The sequence below is a fragment of the Perognathus longimembris genome, chromosome 23 (assembly GCF_023159225.1).
Source record: "Perognathus longimembris pacificus isolate PPM17 chromosome 23, ASM2315922v1, whole genome shotgun sequence".
Lineage (NCBI taxonomy): Eukaryota > Metazoa > Chordata > Mammalia > Rodentia > Heteromyidae > Perognathus > Perognathus longimembris.
Genome location: NC_063183.1, coordinates 22,307,504 through 22,334,140, shown reverse-complemented (window position 1 = coordinate 22,334,140; position 26,637 = coordinate 22,307,504). Strand labels below are relative to the sequence as shown.

At 44.0% G+C, this 26,637-nt stretch overlaps 1 protein-coding gene across 1 annotated transcript in view; it reads right to left on the bottom strand.

The window, feature by feature from the left end:
- Window positions 1–812: 812 nt before the first annotated feature.
- Window positions 813–26,637, bottom strand: part of Anxa2 (annexin A2) — a 42,427-nt gene continuing 16,602 nt past the window's right edge. Inside the window, exons 4-13 of the mRNA XM_048332972.1 lie at window positions 17,311–17,405; window positions 13,807–13,920; window positions 10,606–10,696; window positions 9,388–9,467; window positions 7,347–7,406; window positions 5,723–5,816; window positions 4,865–4,960; window positions 4,345–4,403; window positions 2,448–2,570; window positions 813–1,155 (exon numbers count right to left, since the gene is read on the bottom strand). Of these exons, the coding sequence (XP_048188929.1) occupies window positions 1,096–1,155; window positions 2,448–2,570; window positions 4,345–4,403; window positions 4,865–4,960; window positions 5,723–5,816; window positions 7,347–7,406; window positions 9,388–9,467; window positions 10,606–10,696; window positions 13,807–13,920; window positions 17,311–17,405 (872 nt within the window). The 3' untranslated portion in view covers window positions 813–1,095. The remainder of the gene's footprint in view (window positions 1,156–2,447; window positions 2,571–4,344; window positions 4,404–4,864; window positions 4,961–5,722; window positions 5,817–7,346; window positions 7,407–9,387; window positions 9,468–10,605; window positions 10,697–13,806; window positions 13,921–17,310; window positions 17,406–26,637) is intronic.

Genomic DNA, 26,637 nt, shown 5'->3' with positions numbered 1-26,637 from the left:
GCATCTCTGCCCCCAGTTTTTTGGCCACCATAGATCCTGGTTTTCACCTAATTTGTCAGCAGAAAGATGAGCACATGAGGAGTTGCTCTGAGATTTCCCTCCTGTTGGTCCTCACATCCCCTGGCCATTCTATTACTGTGGAAATGTTCTGCCCCTGCGCTGTCCAAGGCGCTAGCTGCTCACATGTGGATTCTGAGTACTTGAAATATGGATGGTATGATGTGTGTGTGTGTGTGTGTGTGTGTGTGTGTGTGTGAGTGTGTGGTGCCAGGGGTAGGACCCAGGGCCTCATGCATGCCAGGCAAGTGCTCTATCACCAAGCTACACATCTAGGCCAAGAACTGAAGCTTGAGTTCAAGCTTTGCATAATTTAAATACATTTACATCTAATCACATCTGATAGTGGCTACTGTGTAGGCCACCTCTGTTATAGAATTTGTTCTTCTAAGGACTATTTCAGTGGTAGTTTAAACAACACAATCCATAACTTGTTTTTTGTTTGATTGTTTTGGTTTGGCTTTTGCTAGTCCTGGGGCTTGAACTCTGGGCCTGGGTGCTGTCCCCGAGCTTCTTTTTGCTCAAGGCTAGTGCTCTACTGCTTGAGCCATAGTACCACTTCCAGCTTTTTCTGAGTCATTTATTGGAGATCAGAGTCTTACAGCCTTTCCTGCCCAGACTGGCTTCAAACCATGACCCTCAGCCCTCAGCCTTCTGAGTAGCCTAGATTAGAAGCATGAGCCTCAAATGCCCTGCTAGCATGTATGATTTTTTTAAAACCAGGGGATGCCAAAGAAGCAAGAGCTCTAGAGTACTTGTTTCTAAAGTAAAAACTCAGTTTATTTAAGACACAGTACACAGGAGGCAAAGTGTTTCACATCATAGACTTCACTTCCAACTCTTTGGCATGTTCATTTCTTTGGCTTAAAGGAGAGACTGAAGGGAAAGCCAGGCATTGCGTAAGGCAGCTACAATAGTGGGGGAGGGGCAATGCTCACATGGACTTCACGGGGAGGGGCTCGGGGGTCTGTTAGTCGCAAGCTGATTCTCTAAAATGTTAAGTGACTTGGGGTCAGGCTGCTCCAGCCACAAGGTGATTCAGTCATCTCCGCCACACAGGTACAGCAGCGCCTTCTGGTAGTCACCCTTGGTGTCTTGCTGTAAATAGCCATGGAGAAAAGAGAAAGGTAGAATCAGGAAACAGACCCAACTCTATGCGGAGCAGTCTCAGCTCACCACAGAGAATCTAGTGGGCCTTCTCACACTCCACAGCAGAAGCCCACACTCACAACGTGGCTCCTGCAGGCCCTCTGGGGGTGTGGTAAGAGAAGGCGCTGGAGAGACTTTAAAGACACCTTTTTCCTTTTGGCAGGGGAGTCCTGCACTACCCCCCCTCCCGCCTTCCACAGATGATGGACTGTGTCCCTACTCAATATACTCACTCAAGGATTCTTAAACTGGTGAGGTGAGAAATCACTCAGAGTCAGACTCCCAACCTGGCTACACCAGAGCTGCCTCTAATTTTATCCTTGATGACCAAGATACAACCGTGCTGTTATGTGGCAACAAGCATCTCTTCCCAGAGGAATGAGAAAGAGGAATTTCAGCCAGGCATGGTGATATATGCCTATACTCGCAGCTACTCAGAAAGCTGAAGTTAGGAAGATGGAGAGTTCAAGACCATCCTGGGAAAGTTAGTGAGACCTTGTCTCAAAATAAAGTAAAGAGAGCTGAAAATAGAGCTCAGCGGTTCATTCCTCAGTACCATGAAGAGAGAGAAGTAAAAGAAGGAGGAGGGAGCCCAGGAGGAGAAAGAGAAGAAAGAGGAGGAGGAAAGGAGGGAAGAAGAGAAGCAAGAGGAAGGAAGGAAGGAAGGAAGGAAGGAAGGAAGGAAGGAAGGAAGGAAGGAAGGAAGAAAGCAGGGAGGGAGGGAGGGAAAGAAGGAGAAGGAAGGAAAGAGCCTGTCTGAATTATACACAGTGGTATTACTGTCAATATTATCAGTTTTTATATGCCAGTGTTCCATCACTCCAAAGTGGCCAGAGACTGTTGACTGAATAGATGGGATTTCTGGATAACTACACAGTGTCAGGCCTTTCTAAGGATTTTTCGAGAAACAACTATACTAGACTATACAATTTAATTGGTCTTCAATGTCTAGGATATCACTATATTGCAGGATCATCATCCTGAATACCAACTACCATCACAGAGCAACACTTGTGAGGAAATATGAAATACTGGCCTCATCCCAGAATCCAGGACAATTAGTGAATAGTAATTTCAATAGTGCTTATATCTCTGCTATGTTATGTGGGGACCAGGATCTCTTCCCAGAGGAATACACAGGTAGGGGCTTTCTTCACTCTGTTGTTCTGAGCAGCCACCTGCCCAGGGAGCTAGGCCCTCTTCCCAGCCAGGCAGAGCCCACTTAGCACCCCAGGACTTACCTGGATGTAGTAGTACAGAGATTTGCCGTACTTCCTCTTGAATTCAGACCTAATTTTCAACATGTCCACTTCACTGCGAGAGACCATGATTCTAATCAGAACCTTATCTCGAGTCCCCTTGCCCTGAAAGTTAAAGTTAAGTTAAATTACTCAACAATATCGTCAGTAAAAAAAAAAAAATACATTTCCTGGAGCATAACTGGTTGTTGATGCTGCCTTCTTAAGAGACTAAAAACCAAGTTGGAGTGGCAATAGATGCCTACAATCTCAGCATGAGACCCTGCCTCCAAATATTTTTTTTTAAAGATTGAACATATGGCAATGAAATTATTCAAGGGGAAAAATATTTTGTAGTTTCACACACAGAAGAAGTTAATCAGTACAACATACCTGCTGTATACATTCTGTATACTGAGCTCCTATGACTATAATACTTGATTCAAAATGCTGGGTGCTGATGGCTTGCACCTATAATTGTAGCTACTGAAAAGGCTGGGATCTGAGGATCAGGGTTCGAGGCCATCTGGACAGAAAAGTCCAAGAGACTCTTATCTCTAGTAAACTACTCAGAAAAAGCTGGAAGTGGCACTCTGTGGCTCAAGTGGTAGACAACAAAGAGGCTCAGGGATAGTGCCCAGGCCCAGAGTTCAAGCCCCAGGACTGCCCCTCTCCCTCCATAAAAAAAAAGACTTGGCTCCAGAAGTGCATGAGTTTACCTACAAAAGATTGCTGCTTCCCAAGTGTTTAGAGAAGACACACCCACACACTGAGTTCCATGGCTTTGTGCCAATGTGAATGGTACAGGAAGCAAGGACCCAAGTCTTATTCCAGAGCCAACCCAAGGTGAAGTGGCAGAGTCACTGTGGACAAGTGTGTGGACAAGGGAAGAGCTTGGGTAGAGGCACCAAGGGCCTGGAAGTCAAAGTAGTAGGCACGTTTGTAGGGGATGGCTATACCTTTAAGACCTGGGACCGCTGGCTGCTAGCCAACTCCCACCTCCTTCCGGGTCCAAAACCGGAAGAGATGCCAAACCAGCCCCGCCTCTCATCTAAGAGCACATATGCCACCATGGCGCCAGCTGAGCCAGGAGGCAGAACCAAGAGGCCGGGCCTCTGCAGGAAGTTCTGAGACATCACCGTGATGGACAACTCATTAGCCAATCGTTAATACCCAGTTAGTCCCTCCTCTTCCTGCCGCCATTACTGTTATATAAACCCCTCCCTTGAATAAAACCCTTTGGAAGCCGGTAGACCATGTCCAGTGTCTGCTCTTAAACGTAAGGGGGGCTGGGGATGCGGGGGGGGGGGGGGGTTCGGCAGCCCTATCTCTTCTCAGCTTAGCCCGACCGGGACACGCTTTGCCCTCCCGCTGGCGGGAGAAGCGCGCAGAGCTGAGTGTCCCTCACAATTAAAGGCTTGACGTCTCTCCAGGGGAGATGTGGAGATTTAGCCCGACATACGTTGGAGGTGTGTTAGATGGGAATGGATTTGGGGGAAGAGGCTGGCTCCACAGGGCTGGCTGTGGAGTAGGTTTGAAGGGAATAGAAGGGACTGGAGGGCTACTATTTAGTGAATGCTCACTGATCTGTCCCTCTTTGCTCCTTTCCACTCTGGGAGAAACAGGAAGAAATCGCTGAAAATCCCCATTAGATACTAGACACCACTGTCACCTAGCACTTCTTCCTCTAGTGGCACTAAATTTTCTACTTGTTCCCAAGCATGCATTTGGAAGATGAGTTTGTGTATTAACTCAGCCATAGCTAACTAGTGAGCTCCTGCATCCACTCACTGGAATCTGCTGCTTCCCCCATCCTCTAGTCAAACACACTGAGCTTAGGGCACAAACTCAGTTTGCAACCCAATGTGGAAGCCTAGGCCTCTTGGCTGGCTGTTCCTACCTTCATGGAGTCGTATAGGCGGTCAGCAAAATACAGAGGCTTGTTCTGAATGCACTGGACTGTGGAGAAAGAGAAATTGTCAGTGATGCAGGTACCCATCACTCCTGAACCAGGAGTAGATGATACTCTGGCCCCAGGGGAACCAAATACAATTACCTGATTCAACAGAATGCAAAGGACTAAGGGAAATCAGGAATCCTCTGACCTAATCCCCACGTGGTTTCCAATGAGGGGATTCTGAGGACTGTAGAAATCTACATGCATCTCCAAGTACCCTCAACACAGTCTGCTCATCATTTTATTCCTTCCTGGAAACTGTTCTACCAACCTAAGCCTTTCTTCACTTGTGTGTCCTTAAATCTATACAGTTAAGAGTGTAAAACTATCTAAATCAAGAGTAGAACCCCCTACCCCAAACCCCATTGGAGTAAGAGGCTAGCCATTCATTCATTCCTTCTGCTTCTTGACCCATCCCTTGACAGTGGTACCCACTAGGAATGAGGGGGACACACTTGCTTACCAAGGTTCAGGAAAGCATTTTCCAGGTCTCCTTTGACTTCTTTCTTGATGCTCTCCAACATGTCATAAGGGCTGTAGCTCTTGTACCTCTCAAATACTAAGGCAAAAAAAAACACATAAGTCTTAGATCAGAGCCACTAGTCAAAGCTGCAGTGATTACCACATAATTATGTACCAATATTTATTTTTAAAATATGAAGGTGATCTTAAATAGCTCCCTAGGGAGCTAGAGATTGCATAATGGACCAGACCACCATTGTACCAAATGTCCTGGCAATCAGGTTATCCGCTCATCCCAAACGGCACTACTTAGGCCAAAGTTCTTCGCTAAATGGACATACTTCATCTGGAAGCCACAAGAAACACTGCAAAGCCCCCAGCCAAGTACTTAGCTCAACACACATGGCACAATCAAATGAAACTAGAAAAGAAAGTAAGCTAACACACACCAGACATGGAGTTGTGTGTGTGTGTGTGTGTGTGTGCGCGCATGGGTGTGTGTGTGTGTGTGTGTGTGTGTGCGCACGCGCCAGGCCTCAGGCTTGAACTGTGGGCCTGAGTGCTGTCCATGACATTCATTTTGCTCAACACTAGAGCTCTTCCACTTTGAGCCACAGCGCCACTTCCAGCTTTATCAGAGTAGCTTATTAGATAAGAGTCTCACAGACTTTGCTGCCCAGCTGGCTCTGAACTGTGATCCTCAGATCTCAGCTAGGTGCCAGCCACCGGCACCCAGATCAATAGAGAAGGCTCTGGGATGAAAAAGGAGGGCCGATGGATGGGGTGAAGGAACCTAGGAGTGTCAAATGGAGAGTGAGCATCAGAACAGACATCCAGCCAGCCCCAGTGTGGCACTCACCTTTCTGCAAGTGGCACACGCTCCTCTCAGTCATGATGCTGATCCACTTGGGAACATCAGTTCCTTTCCTCTTCACTCCAGCATCATAAAGATCCTAGGAGCGTCGGAAAAGTTAGGCACATAGTCCAGAGCAAGGACAGAAATGTCGACAAGCTCCTCCCCGTCCCCAAAGTTATATATTCAAAAAACCAAATAGGAAAAGATAATACCGCAGACATGGCCAAAAATGTACCAACTAGGTGAAGGTTTTAATCATAAGCATAGACAGGTACTGTCTAAGACTGTCATTGATACTGAGGTAGAAGATGCACCATTGCCCTTCCTTGAACATGGAAGCAAAGACTGAGAGCTTTTTATAGGAAGAAGGACCAAAAGCATTTGCTCATATAAAGGAGGACAAGCAAATGTTCTATAGTATATTTAGCCTCCTCTCCTTTGGCATATTTAATAGCAGGTAAGTCATTAAAGACAGTCTTAGGTCAAGCCTCGCTACACAAGCTTCCTAGAAATTCAGGAAACAATGAAGCAGGAAAAGCAACCAAACCAGTCCAATCTCGTTTTCGGTTTCTGGAAAACTTAGGGATTGTAAACAATGTCAAGAATGGCAGGAAGGTGCACAGAAAGAGAAGCTATCCATTCAGAGGTCTTCATCATCAGAGAGTTGGTAAACTTGATGCTTATTACTGCATTTCAACCCTTCTCTACCTCTTACTAAAAGTTATCATGCAGACTGATTTGAATTAATTTTGTCTTCTTATTTTTATTCATTTTTTATGTTCCAGTCCTGGGGAGCTCGGGGCCTCATGCTGTTACTTGATTCTCACAAGGCTAATGCTCTACCACTTGGGCCACACCTCCACTTGCAGAGTTTTGCTGGTTATCAGAGATAAGAGTCTGTTGGGTTTGTCCATCTAGGCTGCCTTCGAACCTTGATCCTCAGATCTCCACCTTCTGAGTAGCTAGGATTATAGGCGTGAGCCACTAGCTGAATTTTAAAATGAATAGATTTGAATTCTTTCTTTCCTGCAGCTTCATGACATGCTTTGAGGTGACTACTGAGCCTAGCTGTCTCAATCAGCTTTGCCAATAGTTCTCACCGATGATGGTTAAGTTCTATTCAACAACAGTAGTGAGCAGGAAAGCCTTCCTTCCTAGCTCTGCCTACACCATCTTCTCCAGCTCCTTACTCACTCTTTCTATTGGGATGTACCTCCAACCTCCAAATTCCTCCCAACAGTGACTTCCTTTCTTTTCATTTTATTTCATTCTCTTTAAGTCGTCTGAATGAGTGTCCATGAGTTAGGAGCTAATCTGATCCTTGGCACTAACACTATAAGGGAATGGAGTCTAAGACATAGCACTCTCAGAGAGGGAAAAAAGAAGCTTGTATTAAAAAAAAAAACTGCTGCAAGTTTAAAACATGGCTACAAGGTCTTTGATCATCTTCTCTCTCAAAAACAAAGACTAATTCTATCTTTTTCTGCTGACTCGTGGCTAGACAGTATTTTTTTGGTTTGTGCCACTAAGTTTGGGGGCAATTTGTTACACAGAATTAGATGATTATACAAACTTTGCAGAGATTTACTAGAAGACAGAAACTCAAGGTCCAAACCTTGCCACTTACCCGCGCATCCTGGTCAATCAGCTCATAATCAATGACAGAGCCATCCTCCGCTCTTCTTCCCTAGAGCAAGGAAAACAAGATTTAAGAATACCAGTCTACAGTGTGTCTTCAGGGCTTTTTGACCTAGCAAGATAGGCCATACCACTGCCTGCCGAACCAAATGTGTGGGTGCTGGTGTCTGCTTCTTAACTGTTTCTCAGCATCCCATCCGTGCTTTCCCCAAGCACTTCTGGAATCCTTTGTATACTTCACTCAACTATTCAGTTTCCCCTGTTTAGTATTGCTTCTGTTTTCTGCTTTTCCAAATTTGCAGGGTTTTTTCTCAAAATGGAAGTTTCCTCTGGAAGTTTCCCTCAGCAAACAACCAACTAGTTAGTATGTGCTTATGTGAACTTTAAATATATATATATATATATATATTACGTAGTTTTGTGTATCTGTGTTGTCTACATGTGTGATGGTCAGATGCACTGAAAATCTCATTTTGTATAGTGCTCTGTACCCCACGGGCGGGTGCTAAATAAAAACTTGGCTACTGGAAAAAAAATACCAGTTCCTTCACATATTTTAAAACTGAAAATATTTCCTCCCAAACTCAAGGAAGCTACTCTTTAATTTCCTGAATCAAACACTCACTTCTCATTTTCTTCATTTTGAGACAGGAGCAGGAAGTGAAGTAGTCAGCAGTGAAGTGGGAGAAGGGCTGTGCGTCATCATCATCAGCCCCTTCGTCGGTGTCCCTTCCTACCTAAGCACCTTACAGCATCCCCCCCCCCATCCTTTCCCTCTGCTCAGTGCTTACAGTCCAAGCAGAGAACATGATAAGTGGTCAAACACCAGGATCGCCAGAGAGACAAGGAAGGTGTCATATGCATAAGCAGGAAGGACCCTTATGGATTGCAGAGGGCTGGGGAGTGAGCTAACCCCCTGAATGAGAAGGTTAGCATAGAAAATGTGTGTTGTTGGGGGGGGGGTGTCTCTGCACAAGACAGACCAGGCTCCCAGGTGAGTGGGACAGTCAGAATGCAATAGAGAAGGAGGGAATCTCAGCAAAGAGCTAGAGGCAGCGAGGCCCAGGGTGAGGGCACCTGGGAGCCTGGAGTTGATGCAGCTCAGATGTCTGTGGGTCAAAGGAGTAAAATAGTGGACATGGATTAGAAAACGATCCGTGGGGGCTGGGAATATGGCCTAGTGGCAAGAGTGCTTGCCTCGAATATGTGAAGCCCTGGGTTCTATTCCCCAGCACCACATATATAGAAAAAGGCCAAAAGTGGCGCTGTGGCTCAAGTGGTAGAGTGCTAGCCTTGAGCAAAAAGAAGCCAGGGACAGTGCTCAGGCCCTGAGTCCAAGTCCCAGGACTGGCGAAAAAAAAAAAAGATCTGTGGCTGGTGATAGCTGGAGGGTGATAAATAAAGAGAGAAGAGCTGGGGAGGAGCTGAGTGAGGAAGACATGGAGCCAGGAGGACCACGCTCATCCATCAGTCACCATCAGGTTGGTTCTAAAGGAAAGAAATTCCCTTCCCTCTCCTGACAGGCAGGCATCCGGCGACACACTGGCCAGAACTCCAGATTCACCAGGAAATGCGTGTCATCTAATTTCCTGTGTTCACATTAGCAATCAGCTCCACAAAGACTTCCACTCCAAAGGGCTTCCTGTCCCTGGGTAAAGGCTGTCATTGAGGAGAGAAGTGAAAGAGACAGGAGCATCCTGTGCAGCCGCAGATAGCAGCAAAGTGACCTTCCCTAAGTCACGCGGTGGTGGTGGGCACAAAAATCCAGGCCAGAACTTGAGAATTGCCTATTCCCTGTCTGGTCCCCACCGTCCGGTTGTCCATGCGGTTTTGCAGGATAAGAAATCCTATTATACAAAAAAAAAAAAATGACAACTCGGCAGTTGACAGTGCACATGCACAGTCGGAAATGCAACCGAGTTTTGGGTCAGGTGCAGAGAATTGTGCTAATTCATTCCCAGGTATAAAATGAAGGATGTGACCTGCCTTGAGAAAGAAGCAAGGACCAAGAAATACACGGGGAGACCAACCTTGGCGAGGGCAACCATCAGCTTGCGGAAGTCTCCAGATGTGTCGGAAATAATGTCCTTCTCCAGGTCGGTCTTGTACACTTGGAAAACAATACATCCAGTGTGATGTTTCTTGTGAACCACCACCCAAAACAGCCCTCACACACCAAGGCTCAAAGGACAGGAAGTGTGTCAGACACTCTCCTTAGTCCCAAACTGAAAGCTGAAGGCTGCCTCTCTCGTAGAATTTTTAACTCATAAAATCAGAACCGGATTTATTACCAATGACAACAGAAAGACAGATCCAAATCACATCATAGTTCCCCAAAGTCACTTTGAGCAACAAACTATTGTCCTCCAACCTTGACGGTACTATCAGGTTTCCAGAGATGTAAGTTTCTACGTTCAAATGTGTTTTTTGTTTTCTTTTGTTTTCCTGATGTGGATATTAGACCTTAAACTCAAGGCCTCTAGCTCTCTCTTGGCCGTATCACTTGAAGCACAGCTCCACTTCTAGCTTTTTGGTGATGAGCTGGAGATAAGAGTCTCATGGACTTTCCTGTCTGGGCTGGCTTTGAACTGTCATCCTCAGATCTCATCCTTATGAGTAGCTAGGATTACAAGTGTGAGCCACCATTTTAAGTGTACAATAAAAAGATGCAATTTTGCAAGTAAAAAAGGGTATTTTGGAGAGATGCACACACAATTGTACTTTGTTATCCATAGATAAAGAAGATACAGCCATGGAAAAATCTAGTAAGAGTCGAACAATATTTTTGAATGGATTTCTATTTCATTGTTCAAAATAGTATCTGCATTACAATAGCCACACAGCAGCATTATATTCATTCCTCCTGACTGCACATAGGCCCCTGGGTCTCTTGCAGTTATTCTTTAATTACCCACAACCCCCAGGCTCGGAACCTCAGGACAGCACCCAGGATACAGAATCCATATACTGTACTTTCTCCTTCTCCGCTTTGGGTTTTTGTTGAAATAAACGTTCAGTTTCTCCTTTCCTTCCTGGCTACCCTTTTGCAGAAGTTCTAGTCGAATGTAATGATTCATCCAAACACACAGGCAGTAAGGAGGTGAAGGTAAGGGACCTGGACCAGGGCCCGCCTCACCAGAGAAACATACCCCCAACCAGGCATCCTGTCCATAGCACTGACCCAGATAGGAGCCAGGTGGCTCACAGGCTCTGGGCAAGGAGGATGAATGGACAACAGGGCTACTCACTTTCCTTGTAGACTCTGTTAATTTCCTGCAGCTCCTGGTTGGTTCTGGAGCAGATGATTTCAATGAGAGAGTCCTCATCAGTTCCCAGCCCCTGAGAACAAAGAAATACAGATATAAGGCACCTTTCTCAACATTGCCTTTCTTTTCTGATGTCCATTAGGTAAACTACAAATGTGGATGGGAGGCTGTGACCTTCTCCCTTCCCATTCCTACTGAGCAATCTATACCATGTTTCCCGGCATGAAATAAGTGTTTTTCTATTGCTGTGTGCATGCGTATGTGCATGTTTGCACTCTGGTACTGGTGCTTGAACTCAGAGCCTCTTCCCTTTTCATTCAGGGCTGGCACTCACCACTTGAGCCATAGCTCCGCTTCTGGCTCTTTGCCAGTTAATTGGAGATAAGTCTCATGGACTATTTTTTTGGGGGGGGGGGCTGGGTTGGCTTCAAATCACAATCCTCAGAACTCAGCCTTCCTGATTAGCTAGGATTACAGGCATGAGCCACCAGCACCCAGCTTCTATTGCTTTCATAGAGCACAAAATAGTATTTAAGTGGTGTGGTTGTGTTGAACGATGTTTAACTTTTTTAAGTATATGAGAAAACAACAATAGAGTATGGTCACCTTTAAGTGACAGGTTTATAAAGTAACTTTTTCCCCTGATTTTATTTCTTCATTAAGCACTTCTTCTTATGAATCTGATAAAGGAATATAGAAAATTTATGGTGCCACAGTAGACTAGAAAGTCTTCTGACCATAGCCAAACATAGTCAAGATAAAAATTTTAGCTTCCTTTCTTTGAAATGTAAAATTGGGTTAATGTTAAAATTTTCATTCTTATTCCTCTATTTTTGCTTCATTATTATGCAGTCTTTAGGCATTTTAGGAAAGCAAAAGGAAACAGTGAAGTACTCAATAAACCTAGACACCAACACCTTATTAAGGAATAAGAATTTGACGAATGATGTATTCAAATTTAATATGTACACTTTGGAGCATGCTGGATAGCTTGAAAGGACTCAATGAAACATGTATTTCAAAGCTAGCTTCATGATCAAAGTCGAGATTTAATAATCAGGACTCTCTAATACATGGAAAAGCCCAATATGGAAATATCACTTTGAACTAAGCAGAATTACAACTGTTTAAAATGTAAATCAATTATAAGGTGTTAATACAATAAAAAAACTTACTTATCCACATGAAAAGTGTGTCAGACATTAATTAAACTTATTAGAGTTTATATGTCCTGAAAAAGTAGCTTGTAGAATCCAAGCTAAGCCTCTGCTTAATGGTTAATTTTGCATTTTATCCTTAATCTAATCTGAGCCAATGGCTCTTCTTCCAGAGTTGTTTTTTTTTTTTTATCATGATGTATAGCGGTCCCAGCAAAGCCCTGAGTTCTTCTCAGGTTAGCAATAGATCCACGCAGCACATAAATGTTACAAAATGACTGCTGGGCATCTTTGAATACATTAGGGAGGGACAGGTTTTCAATCTCAAGGATGATAGAAACGCAGTCTAAAAGTAACTCATGCATTGGAAGAAATGCTACATCCTGACATCTTAGAAATATAAGAAGGACATACTAATAGAAAAGCTGCTGCCTTCTATGACCCATACAGCAGTGTTAATAGCTGAGAATCCTAACTGGTTTTATCTCTGCATTCGAAGGTGACCTTGGCAGTAGCCCATACTTTCTATAGATCACTCAGTTTCCCAAGGACAACTTCTCCTGTGCCATACTGCCACTAGAAACCACCAAAAGTCAAAACACTTTTTTAAAACACATAGTTCAGTTAATGTTACATCAAACTTCATTAGTTCCAAAGGGCACTCGAGTGTGAACACTAATGGAATAGCTGGCACAAGGTGAAAGATGTAGTAATTAAAACACCTTTCACTGGGTCCAGATACATAGATTACAGCCGTGACTGACAACTCAAACTGGTCTGTCTCAAGTCAGTAATACCTAGTAATAGATACTGGGCGGGGTGGGGGGGGGGCTGGGGGGGAATCACATGGATCATGACTAAATGGACTCTTGATGAAAGTAAGATCAACTGATCGGAAGAGTTGATGGTCTGAAGAAACCGAGAAAAAACTAGCTCCTGCAGGGCTCCAGAGAGCCAAAGATGTGGCCCCCAGGAATGCTACCTCCATCCATCAGTATCATGAACAGTTGTTGACATGCATGCCCTGCTTAGGAAAGGAAGAGCCAATCCCCGGGAAGAACCTGAGCACAACTTCAACTCAGGTGAAGAGTCCAGAGCCCCAGCACTGCCCTGCGTGTGTGATGTAATGATAATCATTAAAACCGTGACATCAGCTCTGGCGACGGGCATACAGTTAAACCAGCTCACAATTAAAAAATAGCAGCATGACAGGAAACCACACAGACCTAGAATTCTTTGAAAAGGGAAAAGAACAGCTTCCCCAGCTACTGCAGAGGTTTTACTCAGTTCTGCCAGCAGAGAGCAGCATCAGATTATTCAAAACGTGGCAAACCCACTTTAGGAAGAGTAGCCGTACGCTTGGCTTTAACATGCGTTTATATATCTACTACACTTAAATAACATTTGGCGTTTTCAAGAGGGGGTTCCAACCCAGAGTTCTTATTAATTTAACCTGAAATTGATTATTCAAGTTGGCTGTGAACAAGAAAAGCATAGAAGATAGATAGGTGTGGTCAAGACTTTGAACAGAATACAGGTACCACTCACAATCCTATGTCTCTTCCTACTGGACTATGCTGTTCCAATTTGAGCCCAAACAATGGGACCTGACAAGAAGCTGGCCAGAGGAAGAAACATTCATGAACATGAGCAGAATTTGCAAGCTTCTCTTAACAAAAGCTATGAGTGTTTCCTTCTTCATATCACAACATATCTATCTTCCAGAGGAAATGCAATCAGGGAAGTAGTTTTCCCAAACGGCATTGCAATCACCCAGGTGCCAAGTAATCGCAGCTGGGGAGTGACTTTTCAGTATCACAAAATTTTCTTTGCAGTGTTAAAAAAAAAAAGCAATAGAAATATTTTTGGTACAAATCCTGAAACTTACAGCTTCAGTTTATTTGAAAAGGGAAAAGAAAACCCAAATGAGAAGTCAACAAAAACGGTAAATCACCTAAATTACTCTCAAATAAGCTGCAATTCCGAAATATTAACGGCACGCTAATGACATGTTATACATGCTTACCTTCATGGAAGCTTTTAGCTCAGAAGCATCATACTGAGCAGGTGTCTTCAACAAGCCCAGAATCACGGTCTCCAGGTGGCCAGATAAAGCTGACTTCAGCGCGGACGGAAGTTCCTTCAGGAAGACAGGCAATCAGACACATGGAAAATGGGGTTGGTAACCAACGTTCGCTTTCCAGCCAGTGAGGAAAATTCAAGGTGAGGTGAATTGTAAGCCTCTCGCCACTGGGTCATGGGTCACAGCACTCCATTCACAAGCCCCAGAGGTCAGAAACAAACCTCACCCACATCGTACAGAGTTTGCCTTCACCCCCAGTCATTGAAAAGAAATGGAAGCGCCACAGGATGCCTCAGGAAACCCTGACTGTGAAGACTCCATGATTATACCCAATGGGCAGCGTAAGATTCTGTGGAAGATAGAAGGCCTTCCGGTCATGTTAGCATGGAGAGCTTCAATGCCTGCAGAGATCTCTCAAGAGATGTTTGTGCAGATGCTCTAGAGCTATGGCCTTGGAGTTTCCAGGGAATCAGGGAACCAGAAGCCTCAACATGGCAGGAAGTGGGCTTTAAAAGGCTTCCCGATACAAACTATTTCATCTCATACTGGAAATATATTTATTCATACATACTAAACTGACATGGGGTTAATGGAGAGAAGGGGGAATGAAAGGTCTCCTCTTGACTTTTGCTATGAATTACTTCTTTTTATTTTTTTAGCCTGTCGTGGGCTTTGAACTCATGGTCTGGGTGTTGTCCCTGAGCTCTTCTGCTCAAGGCTAGTCCTCTACCACTTTGAGCCACGGCGCTACTTCCAGTTTTCTGGTGGTTAGCTGGAGATGAGAGTCTCCCGGACCTTCCTGCCCAGGCTGGCTTTGAACCAAAATCCTCAGATCTCAGCCTCCTAATAAGTAGCTAAGGTTATAGGCAAGAGCCACCAGCGCCCAGATTGTAAATTAGTTCTTAAACATCTCAAGTCACCACGAACACAAGCTTTTAGGTTTGAAGCAGAACCCATGTAGATAAATAATCTTAACTCAATGTGGCTTTCAACTTGGGATTCAACTTCCTACCATTCATGGGCCTTGAATTCACATGGCTGAACTCTTTCTACTGTAATGATTTTCTTCTTTTCACTGTTTTCCTTTTTGCTCCCTACTTTCTTTCCCTCCTGTTTTCGAACAGCACCTGTACATCTACAATGTTAGGCCCTTAAAGAACCTGCAAACTCGTAAAAGAGATGGTTTGCAGCCTGCTTCAGGGATAATCTCCACTCCTTCACAGATGTCATGAAGGCCAGAACTGACATGGCTCTGCGAAATCATCAGGACAAACCCTTTCCCTACCTATGTTTCCTGCTTCCCTTATCTAAGAACACGTGGTCCTTGGGAGAAGGTTTTCTCAAAGCAAGATTTTCCAACATGATTTTCCAATTTGGAACTCTGAGGTCAGATGATTCCAGACTTAGCCTACCCCTTGACATTCCCAGTTCTCTGCTCAAACCTCAAATGGCATCTAGACACCTACTGACTTCTACTTTTACTCTCAACTCTGTCTGTGCTTCACTTCCTGTTTCTCAGAATATCCAGCACAGGAGTTAGTGTTTAACAGAAATCCTAGCTATGGCTGACGAATCCAACACAACCATTCCCTACAGAGGGCAGTCTCATACCTGGTAACTTCCAGAACATGGAAGGAACACAAAATCAGAGCTCACAGTCCGCTCTGCTTCTCCTATGCTGGATGTGCCCAGGTCAAGTTCACCACCGGGCAGCCTGGGTTCACAGCCTGCTGTACTAGGCAAGCAACTCATTTCAAATGATAAGGCTCTGCATCCAGGATGCCTTTCACAAACGAGTTTACAAACCTTTCTGTAAAAGACAATTCTCCCTGATCAAGGCTGGCAGCCATCATGAAGCAGCAGAAGAGTGAGCTGTCTCTAATACACAGCAAAAATTGTGCAGTTTCTGGCCCCCAGCATGATTCTGGCCGTATCATCCTTCCCACAGGATCTGGGAGAGCTTTGTTCCCCATTTATCTATTTTGAAATCAAATCTAGGCCTTTGTGTTTGTGTGTACACACACTTCTAAGGCCACACTGGGTGACAACTGAATGAGCAATTATTTCCTTACCAAACTAGCTGGACTGTCGGCTCCTACTCAGCTGGACTAGCTCCAGGGAAGAAGGAGAAATAAAACATTCCCTTCCGTGCCTCACCGTGGCAGATTAATGGAAATCTAGTGGAAGGAGAATTCTAATGCACCGGAGATGAAAGCACTCGGCTGCTTTCCTACTTCTGTCCTTGCCTACTGATTGGAAGGGTGGGACAGGGACCCATAACAAGACCTGACCTGCAGCTCCCAAGACCCCCGGGGACCATGTCAACCCCAAGAACAGAAAGTCTCCAGGACCCTGCCAGCTCCCCTCTGCTGTGGTTCTGAGTGAACGCCTAAGCCACACGGGAGCTGCAGGAAGCCGCTCCTACGCGCTCACGGCGCCATCCGAGAATAAATCAAAACCTTTTAATAGCAAGAGGTTAAAAATACAGCAGCCCATCCTTCAACATAAAATTTCCTATCACTGTGACAAAATAAAAATGAACAAATGTGGGTTGCTCTGTAACCACTAGTGGACAGGCAAAGGGGGGGGGGGCAGGGGGAAGAACATTGGGACTTTAAATAGCAGAGGCATGATGGTTCAAAGAAAGCCTGGGAGACCAAAGGCACTATACTACCAACTAAGCCCATAGGCTGCACAACTGTCAGAAATTCAAGGTGGTTTTTTTTTTTCTTTTTTGAAAATAAGAGGGACATGGTAGGTTTGATTTTTCAGAGGAGGTGACAGTGCTAAAATTAGATTTGAAACTGCTTTCCTTTCCCCACTGCAGGGCTTGAACTTCGGGCTTTACCCTCTCACTCATTTGCTCAGAGCTTGGCACTGTACTATTTGAGCCATCCATTGTGTCGCTGGTTAATTACAGACAGGAGTCTCCTGGAATTTTCTGCCTGAACTGGCTTTGAACCATGATTCTCCACGTCTCAGCCTCCTGAGTAGCTACAAGTGTGAGCCACTGGCACCGGCATAAATTTATCAAGAGCTGCCAAAAGTCATAAAAACAAAAGTAATTGCTATATGTAGAAAACTAAGCACAGTGCCTAGTAGAAAGTAAGCACTCAGTAAATGGTGCCAAGTGTTGTTATCATTACTCTTCTTTCTTCTCTATTCCTTCCTAATTTTCTATTTCCAGAACCTCTCCCTCCTTACATGCTAGGTGGGAATAACAAGGTATTGGAATAAAGGCTATTGTCTTTGTATATGAACCTCCAGGTATGTGTGAGTAGTAACTGTTACAAGGGAGTTAAAGGGAAACCTTGCATACCCAAGGCTTCCAGAAGGCTCTTTCTGGTGAGGGCAGAAACCACACTTCATCCAAAGTAAAAACAAAACAGAGTGTTAAGAAAATGAAGTACCACAAAGCATTCCCTCCATGCTTGAAATTAGCCATACCTTTTTGGTCCTTCGATGGTAGGCAAAGGCAATGTCCTGCCTCTGTTCATTGCTGCGATTTGTCAGAATGTTCACGATAGTGACCTCATCCACACCTGTGGGGATACAAGTTGTGAATCGTTCACCATGTAGTCCAGAACCCTGGGGTTTTATAGAAGAGTTTAAACAGTTTTGCAAGCTGAAATTTACATATACTATTTTCCAGTGTGAATTGTCAGAGCATCAAGATTAGTTCTTTTGCTAGCCATTCTACCAGCCCCTTTGTGTATGAGTGAGTGTGTATGTGTATTTGTGTGTGTGTGTTGAGTGTATGTGTATGTGTGTGAAAGAAAGAGAGAGAAAGAGAAAAAAAGTTGGTTATTCTCAAGATAAGGTCTTGCTTTATGCTTTGGCTATCATGGACTGTAATCCTCCTATTTGAGCTTCTCCCTTAGCTGGAATGACACCTAGCCATCAGTCCAGATGGAGTCTTGAGAACCTTTTTGACCTGGCCTGGCCTCTATTTCTTTTATGAGCACATTCTATTCAACATGTACACACAACCTCTTTTCTTATTTTTCCTCCTCTGAGGGCCTAGGTGGACCTTTTTCAGTATTTGTATTTAAAAGACGATTTTGTTCATAAATTGGCTTCTGGAACCAACAGCAGGAGGTGTGTTTGCAGAGCTTTGGCAGTCAGATGGAACAACAAAGACTTAAGGGATTTTAAATGGAAGTCTCCAAATTGCCCCTTAACTGAGGATTTAATAGACAGTAACTGCAAACTGAATTAATAGAGACAATTATTTATATTTATTGCAGGATTACAGCTATATAAGCAGCTAGGTATAATTTCTATAATTATACAAACTGTCATGACAAATGAGTCAGTTTTAATATGGCAGTTGTATTTTAATAGCATAATTGATTAACATAATCATGCTTATTGAAGACTAAATCGTTTTGGAAGGAAAATAAACGTTCCACTGCTTTTAATCTTCAATAGGCAATTTTAATAATCAATTTTATAACTTTATTAAAAAAGAGTAAGTGTTTTAATCTAAATTAAATCTAAATTGGGAGGTTTGAAGTGCCACCAAAATATTTTAGTACCTATTTTAATTGGAACATGTGTATTTACAAAGATAAGCAATACTTTCTGGTATCAGGAAGTTGCCAATTTTATATCAGAAATCCTCCTAACCTGCCATTTAACTTAAGAAAGAATGATTTTAAGGGTTCAGAATATGAAAGCTCTCCCACCCTCCCACTGATTAAGAATTTGTTTAATAAAAGGAAAAAAAATCTTTGTCATAAGTGGATAGGTAATTTTGAGGTAAGAGAGTAGAGTTATGCTCACAAGGTCACTCACAAACAAACTGCACACAGCTTAGTTTAAAGAAAATCAGGAATGGAAATAAAAACAACAATAACAACAACAGCCACCAAACAACTAAAACCCAGAAATGCTAGAACTGTTGTGATTGAGGCTGAACAAGGACCAGACTGAAAGAGGAGGGATCTTGACCTCAAATGTGTTAGAAAGATCAAAAGGCACAAAGTTAAAAAAGTTCCTGGGAATCAAAATTAGTGACATCTTTGAAACTTACATACTCACTTCAAAGTGGGATTCATACCAACATGTTGGTTATCGTAACTGAAGCCTCTACAGCTTCAACTTTGATTTTTAGAGTCAGCGGTAGAAACACAGAGCCTCAGCTGCTGAATAGGGGAGTCCATATCAATGATGTTTATTTTAGTCTTGTATATAATACCAAAAACTAAAAGGCAGGCGCTACCTAGCTAGTCAGGAGGCTGAGACCTGGAAGATCACAATTTGAAGCCAGACCAGGCAAAAAGTCCTCAAGATTCCATCACTGATTAACCAACAAGAATCGGGGCTAGAAGTATGGCTCAGGTGGAAGAGGACCAACAAACAAACAACAACAAATCCAATGGGAAAACTAAAACTACTGATTTAATGAACGGAAACTTGCCTTGTATTTAACGTTCTTACCTCTATCTCTAGATGCTGAATTCTTACAGCACAGTACAATTCTCTCCATTCACCTTAATTCTATTTCCTACATTAACTTAGGGACTGCTACCCTCAACACTTACCAAGAATCCAGGGGGAATATCATGCTCAGAAACAAATGCACAGCATGTGTACATATCAGAATGTAATCCTTGGTTTGAAATCACAGGGAGAACTTAATAAAAAAAATAAAAAACACAGTCCTGTTGCTAGGCACTGGTGGGTCATGCCTGATATCATAACTACTCAGGATGCTGAGATCTGAGGACTGAGGTTTGAAGCCAGCCTAGACAGGAAACTCCCTAAGAATCTCATCTCCAATTAACCTTTCCCCTTCCTCCCCAATTCCCCGCAAAACAGCTGAAAGTGGAGCTGTGGCTCAAATGGTAAAATACTAGCCTTGAATACATAAAAGCTGAGGGATAACATCCAGGCGCCGAGTTCAAACCCTAGAACTAGCACAAAAAACAGTCTCCTAAGCCCTACAGATTAAGACTCTCTGGGCTTTAGGACCCTGCAGAGATGGGTAACCACAGGTAGGGACAGGAAAATCCTTAGAAATCTGTCTGTGATAATCCTTTTATGCCATTACTACCAATTGTTTCTGGGAGGTGCAGGGGCTGTTAGTAAGAAATAAGAGTTAATCAGAAGTCATTCCACAATTTTGCCATAAAGTCCTATGCCCTTTCAATCAACATAACAGTCTTCGCCTCTCTTCCTACAGCAGCTAAGTACCCTAACAGCAGAGCTGAAATTCAGTGCAATTACTGAAAGATCCCAGTTAAAGAACTGGAGTGGGTTAACCAGAACCTTACCTAGGAGGCAGCACCTGGAGCTACAGTAAGAAACAATCTAAATGTATTTCACCTAAATTATTTACCCAGAAAACAGCCTGCTGAGATGCAGGATGGGACACAAGTGAGCTATCTGATGCTTGACACATACAAGAATGCCAGTAACCACAAAGAAACGAGACAGAGGCGATTTCTGCACACTTCCACTTGCTGCCCCCCCATCTTTCCTGCATCAGCACTTTCCTGTTGTCTGCCTGCATGTTTCAAATTGAACTGGAAAGAGGAAAAGACTATGGAGCCCCAGGATGGACGCTTTAGTCAAAGCCTCTTCTGGCAGGACCTCCACTGAAATGTCAGAGTACATCCATTTGCCAGTGAGACAAAACCATCCTTTTTGGACATGTCCAGATTTCCTTCCACCTGCTATCCTAGTAAGCAATTTATTCCTGTGGAAAATACTTCAGTTTCTGGGTGCTAGTGGCTCATGTTTGTAATCCTAGCTACTCAGGAGGCTGAGATCTGAGGATCACCATTTGAAGCCAGCCCTGGCAGGAAATTCCATGAGACTCTTATCTTCAGTCCACCAAAAGGCCAGAAGTGGAGCTGTGTCTCAAGTGGTAGAGCATTAGCTTTGAGCACAAAAGCTCAGGGACAGCACCCAGGCCCAGTTTCAACCCCCAGGACCAGTACAAAAAAAAAGAAAAAGAAAATCATTCAACACCCCTAGAAACTGAAGGGGTAAATAGTTACTTTCCACTGTTGCCTAGGTGCAGGTGGAAGAGGAGCCAGAAGGGAACTCTCAGCTACTTGGGCCAGCACAGTCATTGTAGACCAGACTCCACCAGCACCAGGACACCAGAAAAGCTTTAAATCCAACTCCTTTCAGTCACCAGGGTTGTAAGAGTCTGTCTCTCTGGACCTGTGCTTTCTGACTTTTCATTTGCTAGTACTTTGGGAAGGATTTTGCAAGGCAGAAAGGTCACAGGTATAAAAGAAAACTGTGGGGGAGGTAAAGAGCATGCTGTAGAAGCAATTTGAATTACTTCCTGTCCCTTCCCAGTTCTCTTGTGGGCTCACGCAGGGAGGCAGTGATGTTTATAGGCATCCAAAGAAGGTGAAGAGGAATGTGGTAAATCCTGGGATCCAGGAACACCTTTGAAATCTGACTTTCCAAATGACTACAGACAGCTGGCACCAATGGCTCATGCCTGTAATCCTTGCTAGTCAGGAGGCTGAGATATGAGGATCATGGTGGTTCTAAGCCAGCCCAGGCAGAAAAGCCTGTGAGTTATCTCCAGATAGCCAGCAAAAAGCCAAAGTGGAGCTGTGGCTCAGTGGTAGAGCACCAGCCTGGAGTGAAGAAGCTAAGGGAAAGCTTCTTGGCTCTGAGTTGAAGGCCCAGTACTAGTTGGGGGAAAAGTCTAATACAAATTAAACTTTTCCAAGATTGGCAAGGAGCGAAGGTACACACACACATGCATTTGGCTCCTGCTAGGTAATAGCACACGCAGGTTTGTAAGCATTTACTCTTCAAATACGGTCAGTCAGCTAATCAAATACCTCACAGCAACAACACTGGCAACACTTCAGTTCTGATGGAAAGATCGGTGACGATCCTAAGTGCCAGCCAGCCTGAAGCAACACCGTTGCTAAGCGAATGCCCCAGGAAAGGGACACCGAAAGCAGGTGACAGGCAGCAGACTTTGGGGCCCTGGGACCCTTCCTTCATCTACCGTATTTTTCAAGCACGAAGACGTGAGTCTAACGTGATGGCCCCATGCAAACCCACGAAGGCCTCCTTTCTGTGAGAGGAACCCCATGTCAGCCCTGCAGCCTGGCATTCCATGGAAAATGTGTGTCTTTCTTGTTGATGGCAAGGAACCAATGACCACTCGCAACAGGATACTGACTCACCAGGCAGACACCCTGACTGCACAAAGAAAATGGGTTTGGTTTGTGTTTGAAGAGGGCTCAGGAGGCCTTAGGGCCAAGGGGTTAACTGGTTGGAAAGAAAGGGAAACATGCCAGCTCTTTGACTTGTCTAGATCATGGGGGAAAAAATAAGCCAAGGCTCAGATGACTGCATATACTGATCTTATAGCTTGGAAGAAATCACCTTCTGCTGAAGAGACATGTCACAGAGAGAGGACAGATCCACCAATGTATGGGCACATACATATTTTATAGCAGCCTTTTAATGAGCATCCACTATGGGCCAGGAGTTTCATTCTGTCATGTGACTTTGACCCCATCCCCATGAGGTGCGTGGTATTGTTTCTGTTGTACTGAAGAAGAAACCAGTACAAGCCAGGGTGCCTGTAGCTTCTGCCTCTAATCCTAGCTACTCAGGAGGCTGATATGCGAAGATCAAGTTCAAAGCCAGCCTGGACAGACAAATTAGTGAGACTCTTATCTCCAATTAACCACCAAAAAGCTAGAAGTAGAGCTGTGGCTTAAGTGGTAGAGCTTTGAGCCGAAAAGCCAAACGACAGTGAGTGTGAGGCCCCAAATTCAAGCCCCTGTAATCCATGTTTAGGGGGGCAGGGAAGAGAGAGAGAATATAAATTACCCCCCTATTTGCTGTGCTCTCTCAGCTGAATGAATATACCTCCAGGTGTGCGGATGGAACCAAAAATAAACATCCTGACTCGCTTTCCAGTGGCCTAGGATATTAATCTTTTGGCCATGTTGGAAGTCTCCAGTGGTTCTATTTTAAAAGTATAAAAGAAAGGAAGAAATGCACAAACTTGCTGCATTGAAGCTTCTATACTTGTGCTTCTGAGAAGGGGGGAACTCACCCACTTTTGCGCCCCTTCCGGAGAGCACAAATAACTGCTAAGAATCAAAACTGGCGGTAATAATAGAGCCACGCATCGCCCGCCTCTTCCAGAGAGAGACCAAAGCTGTTCCAACTTTATTGGCACTCACGCTAACTCTAGGGTTGTGCTGTTGCTAATTACAATCTATTTTATATAGTCTAGATTCATCCTTTTCTAATTTAGCTGACTTTCCCTTCTAGCTATTTGGACCCATATGGTACACCCGTCACAGCTGTGTTGTGCACTCCCCACTATATATTTAACCCAAGGCCAATCTAGACCAAGAGACTCCTACGGAGCCTCAGAAAACTCTGGTTGATTAAGCAATATCACTACTTAACATAAGTAATCGCATAGTCATCCTCAAGCCAGCCACAGCCCATGTGCACACATACACACACACACACACACACACATATACACACACACACATGCACACACCCCGATCACACATTTGGTTCAGGTAACTAAAGAATACTGTGATCTCTTCTAAGCAGATGCAAAGCTGAGCCTTGGCAGTGATTAAATTCATTGGGAGATCAGGTCAAAGCTTGCTGCAGACTCTTCTTTTTTTATTGTTTTTTTTCATTTCTTCATTGTCAAAGTGATGTACAGAAGGGTTACCGTTTCATACGTTAAGGCAGGTGAGTACATTTCTTCTCGAACTTGTTACCTCTTCCCTCATTTTTCCCCCGCCTCCCCGATCTCCATTTCCCTCCTCCGCCATGAGATGTACGGTTGGTTTACACCATATAGTTTTGTAAGTATTGCTGTTTCATTGGTTTGTCTCTTAATTTTGGTATTCCCTCTCCCTTTCCTAGTTCCAATACACATCTGCAGACTCTTCTTTCTGGATAACATCCAGATTTTGCAATGATCTTTGGGGGCCTCAGCTCCCACTCATCTGTGTCCTTTTTTTTTCTTTTCTTTTAGTCATGGGGCTTGGGCCTGGGCTCTATCTCTGAGATTTTTTTTTTTTTGCTCAAGGCTAGCGCTCTGTCACTTTCAGCCACAGCTCCACTTCTGGTGGTTAACTGGAGATGAGATTCCTATGGACTTTCCTGCCTAGGCTAGCTTTGAACCCTGATGATCAGGGTTCTCAGCCTCCTGAGTAAGCTAGGCTTACAGGCATGAGCCACCAGTGCCTGGCTTCTGTGTACTTTTGACTATTACTTGAATTCGTTATTTATCTCCTTGCCCCATGGGCCAGGACACTATAAACAGTTAATGAAATCAAGCCCTTGGCCTCCAGACAGAGGTAACCAGGACTGGAGCTATAAACATAGCAAACCAAGGACTGGCTCTGCCGCCTTCTCAGAGCTGGCCTGACAAGAGCCACTGAGTCTGGGACTGAGTGACAGGGGTACGGAGGGCCCTGGAGGATGAAGGCTATCCTACACTTATGTAGGAGCAAAGGTAGAGGCGCCATCCTGGAGGGGGGAGGAGGGGGGGCGTAGGTCAAGCCAGAGATGAAGCTACCAAGAGAATCTGCAGGTGACACACCCCTTTCCCTCCACACCCCCCCACCACCAACTGCTCTTATCTAGGCTTATCTAGGAAAGGGAAGATAGTCATCTTTTGGGCTTTGGCTTGAGTTTCTATCAACCTTTGTTGTTTATACTGTGTGTCTTTGGATGTCAAGGAAACACCAGCTCCTGAGAAACAGTTTGAGGTAGGCGCCGTCAAGGTGTGGCGGGAGCTTCTTAACTACACTCAAGCTTACAGTTAGCTCTCTGTCTAATTAGTCTTCGTTATCTTTAAAAGAAAAATCAAGAGAAAGGAACACAAGGGTTGTTACTGTACATACATAATAACCAAATTTTTGTTTTTAATTAACTTTACTGCCTTCCACTGTGAAAATAAAACATATCATCATAGGATATTTGGGAAACAGAGACGCAGGATATACTGAAAGCAGAAGAAAAGGCTGAATTACCCATAACTGCATAAATCACTTACTAATACCTTTTATTTTTGCCTTTTTGATTACAGAATTGTGGCTGTCAGCAGACAGTAGAGTATACACTATTTTATATCCATTTTTCTGCAAAACTGACAAGTTTAAGGATGTTAAAATGAGTGCATAGAATTGACTCTGATAATAGTTACACAGCTCTGTAAATACACTAAAATATTCAATAGTGCTCTTTAAACAGGTGAATGGTAGGAGATGTGGGTTCAATCTCAATAAAGTTGTCAAAAATGCTTCATAAACTTAATTTTCCACATCTATATGACATTCTTCAGACAATCTAGCTTTTTTTTTTACTTGATCATTTGCATAACCATTCCTTAACCAAAAGATATATCTGGGTTTTTCACTATTGTAGCCAAACTAGTGACATTCACATTTAACAATAGCAGTTATGGACACTATATTCTTTCTTCTCAACAGTTTCCTAAGATTTAAGGGTCTTACGTAATTTCTGCTGGGCAGCAATGGGGCTCATGCCTGGAACAGCCTAGTTCCTTGAGAGTCTGAGATCAGGACTATAGTCCGAGGCTAGTCCAGGGATACACATGAGACCCCTTCTCAACCCCTGGGCATGGTGGTCCACATCTATCATTCTAAACTTCCTGGAAGACTGATTGGGTGAACTTCTGCCCTGTCAGCAAAGTTTACGAGACTCCGTCAAGCACCTATCATCCCAGCTATTATGGGAAGCCTTACACAGGTGGATCACGGTTCAAGTACCTACCTTACCTCAAAACAATTAGTCCCCAAAAGGGCTGGAGGCATGGCTCAGCACAGCCTTCAAAACACAAAACAACAACAACAAAACCTGACAACATAGAAATTATCCTAAAGGACCAACAGACTTACAAGAAAACTGTTTCTGTCTATAATTGTTACTAAAACAAATAAAAAGTAGTTGTAAGTGGAAAACCATTGACCATTAAGTCTTGGGAGGAGGGGAAGGGACACAGATCCTAACCACAAATATGAGGCCTATCCGATGACAACAGGGTCAGAATTGGACGACAGTTGTCATTCCTGAATATACTATAAGGCAAAGGAAACAATCCAGTCCAGAGCTGTGTTTGAATCCCAGTATGAAGCAAGGCCAAGAGACAGGAAGTCTGTTAACGCAGAATCTTTTCTAGATTGGGAATGAGAGAACTTGGTAGCAGAGATTAATCTGAAGCTCACCTGAGCTGGAGGTTTCTGAAGTGGATGATCTGCCTATCATAAACGAGCACTCATTCCATAAATACAGTTGGAAAGGGCCGTTGCTTTTGACCAAACTGGAAGGCAGCCTTAATCCGTCCAACAGATGGTCCTACTTGGAAACTAGAGCCTTTTGCTAATTCAGAAAGGGCCTGGAGGTATTTCTATTAGTCTGGTTTCAGTTGTGGCCAGAGTTCATTTGCGCAATCTTTGCATTCCAGCGTGCTAAAAGCTTTCTCACACAGTAATAAAAGCATCCTTTGTCCCAGGCTTGTAAAAGGCCCCATCGTTGTCAAATGAGTTAACTGCTAGAGGGCTTCTCTACAATGGCGTGTTGGAAAGCCACAAGAATCCAGGCATTACTCAGTTGAGAAAGGATGAGTTAGGAGAGCACACCACGTAAGCCTGTGTGTGTGTGTGTGTGTGTGTGTGTTTGCAGGTGTGTGCATGCGTGTGCTTGTGCATGTACATGCAGGCACATTTATGCATCTATTTTAAGGTGAAGTATTTGGAGCCCTGTTTCTGTGCC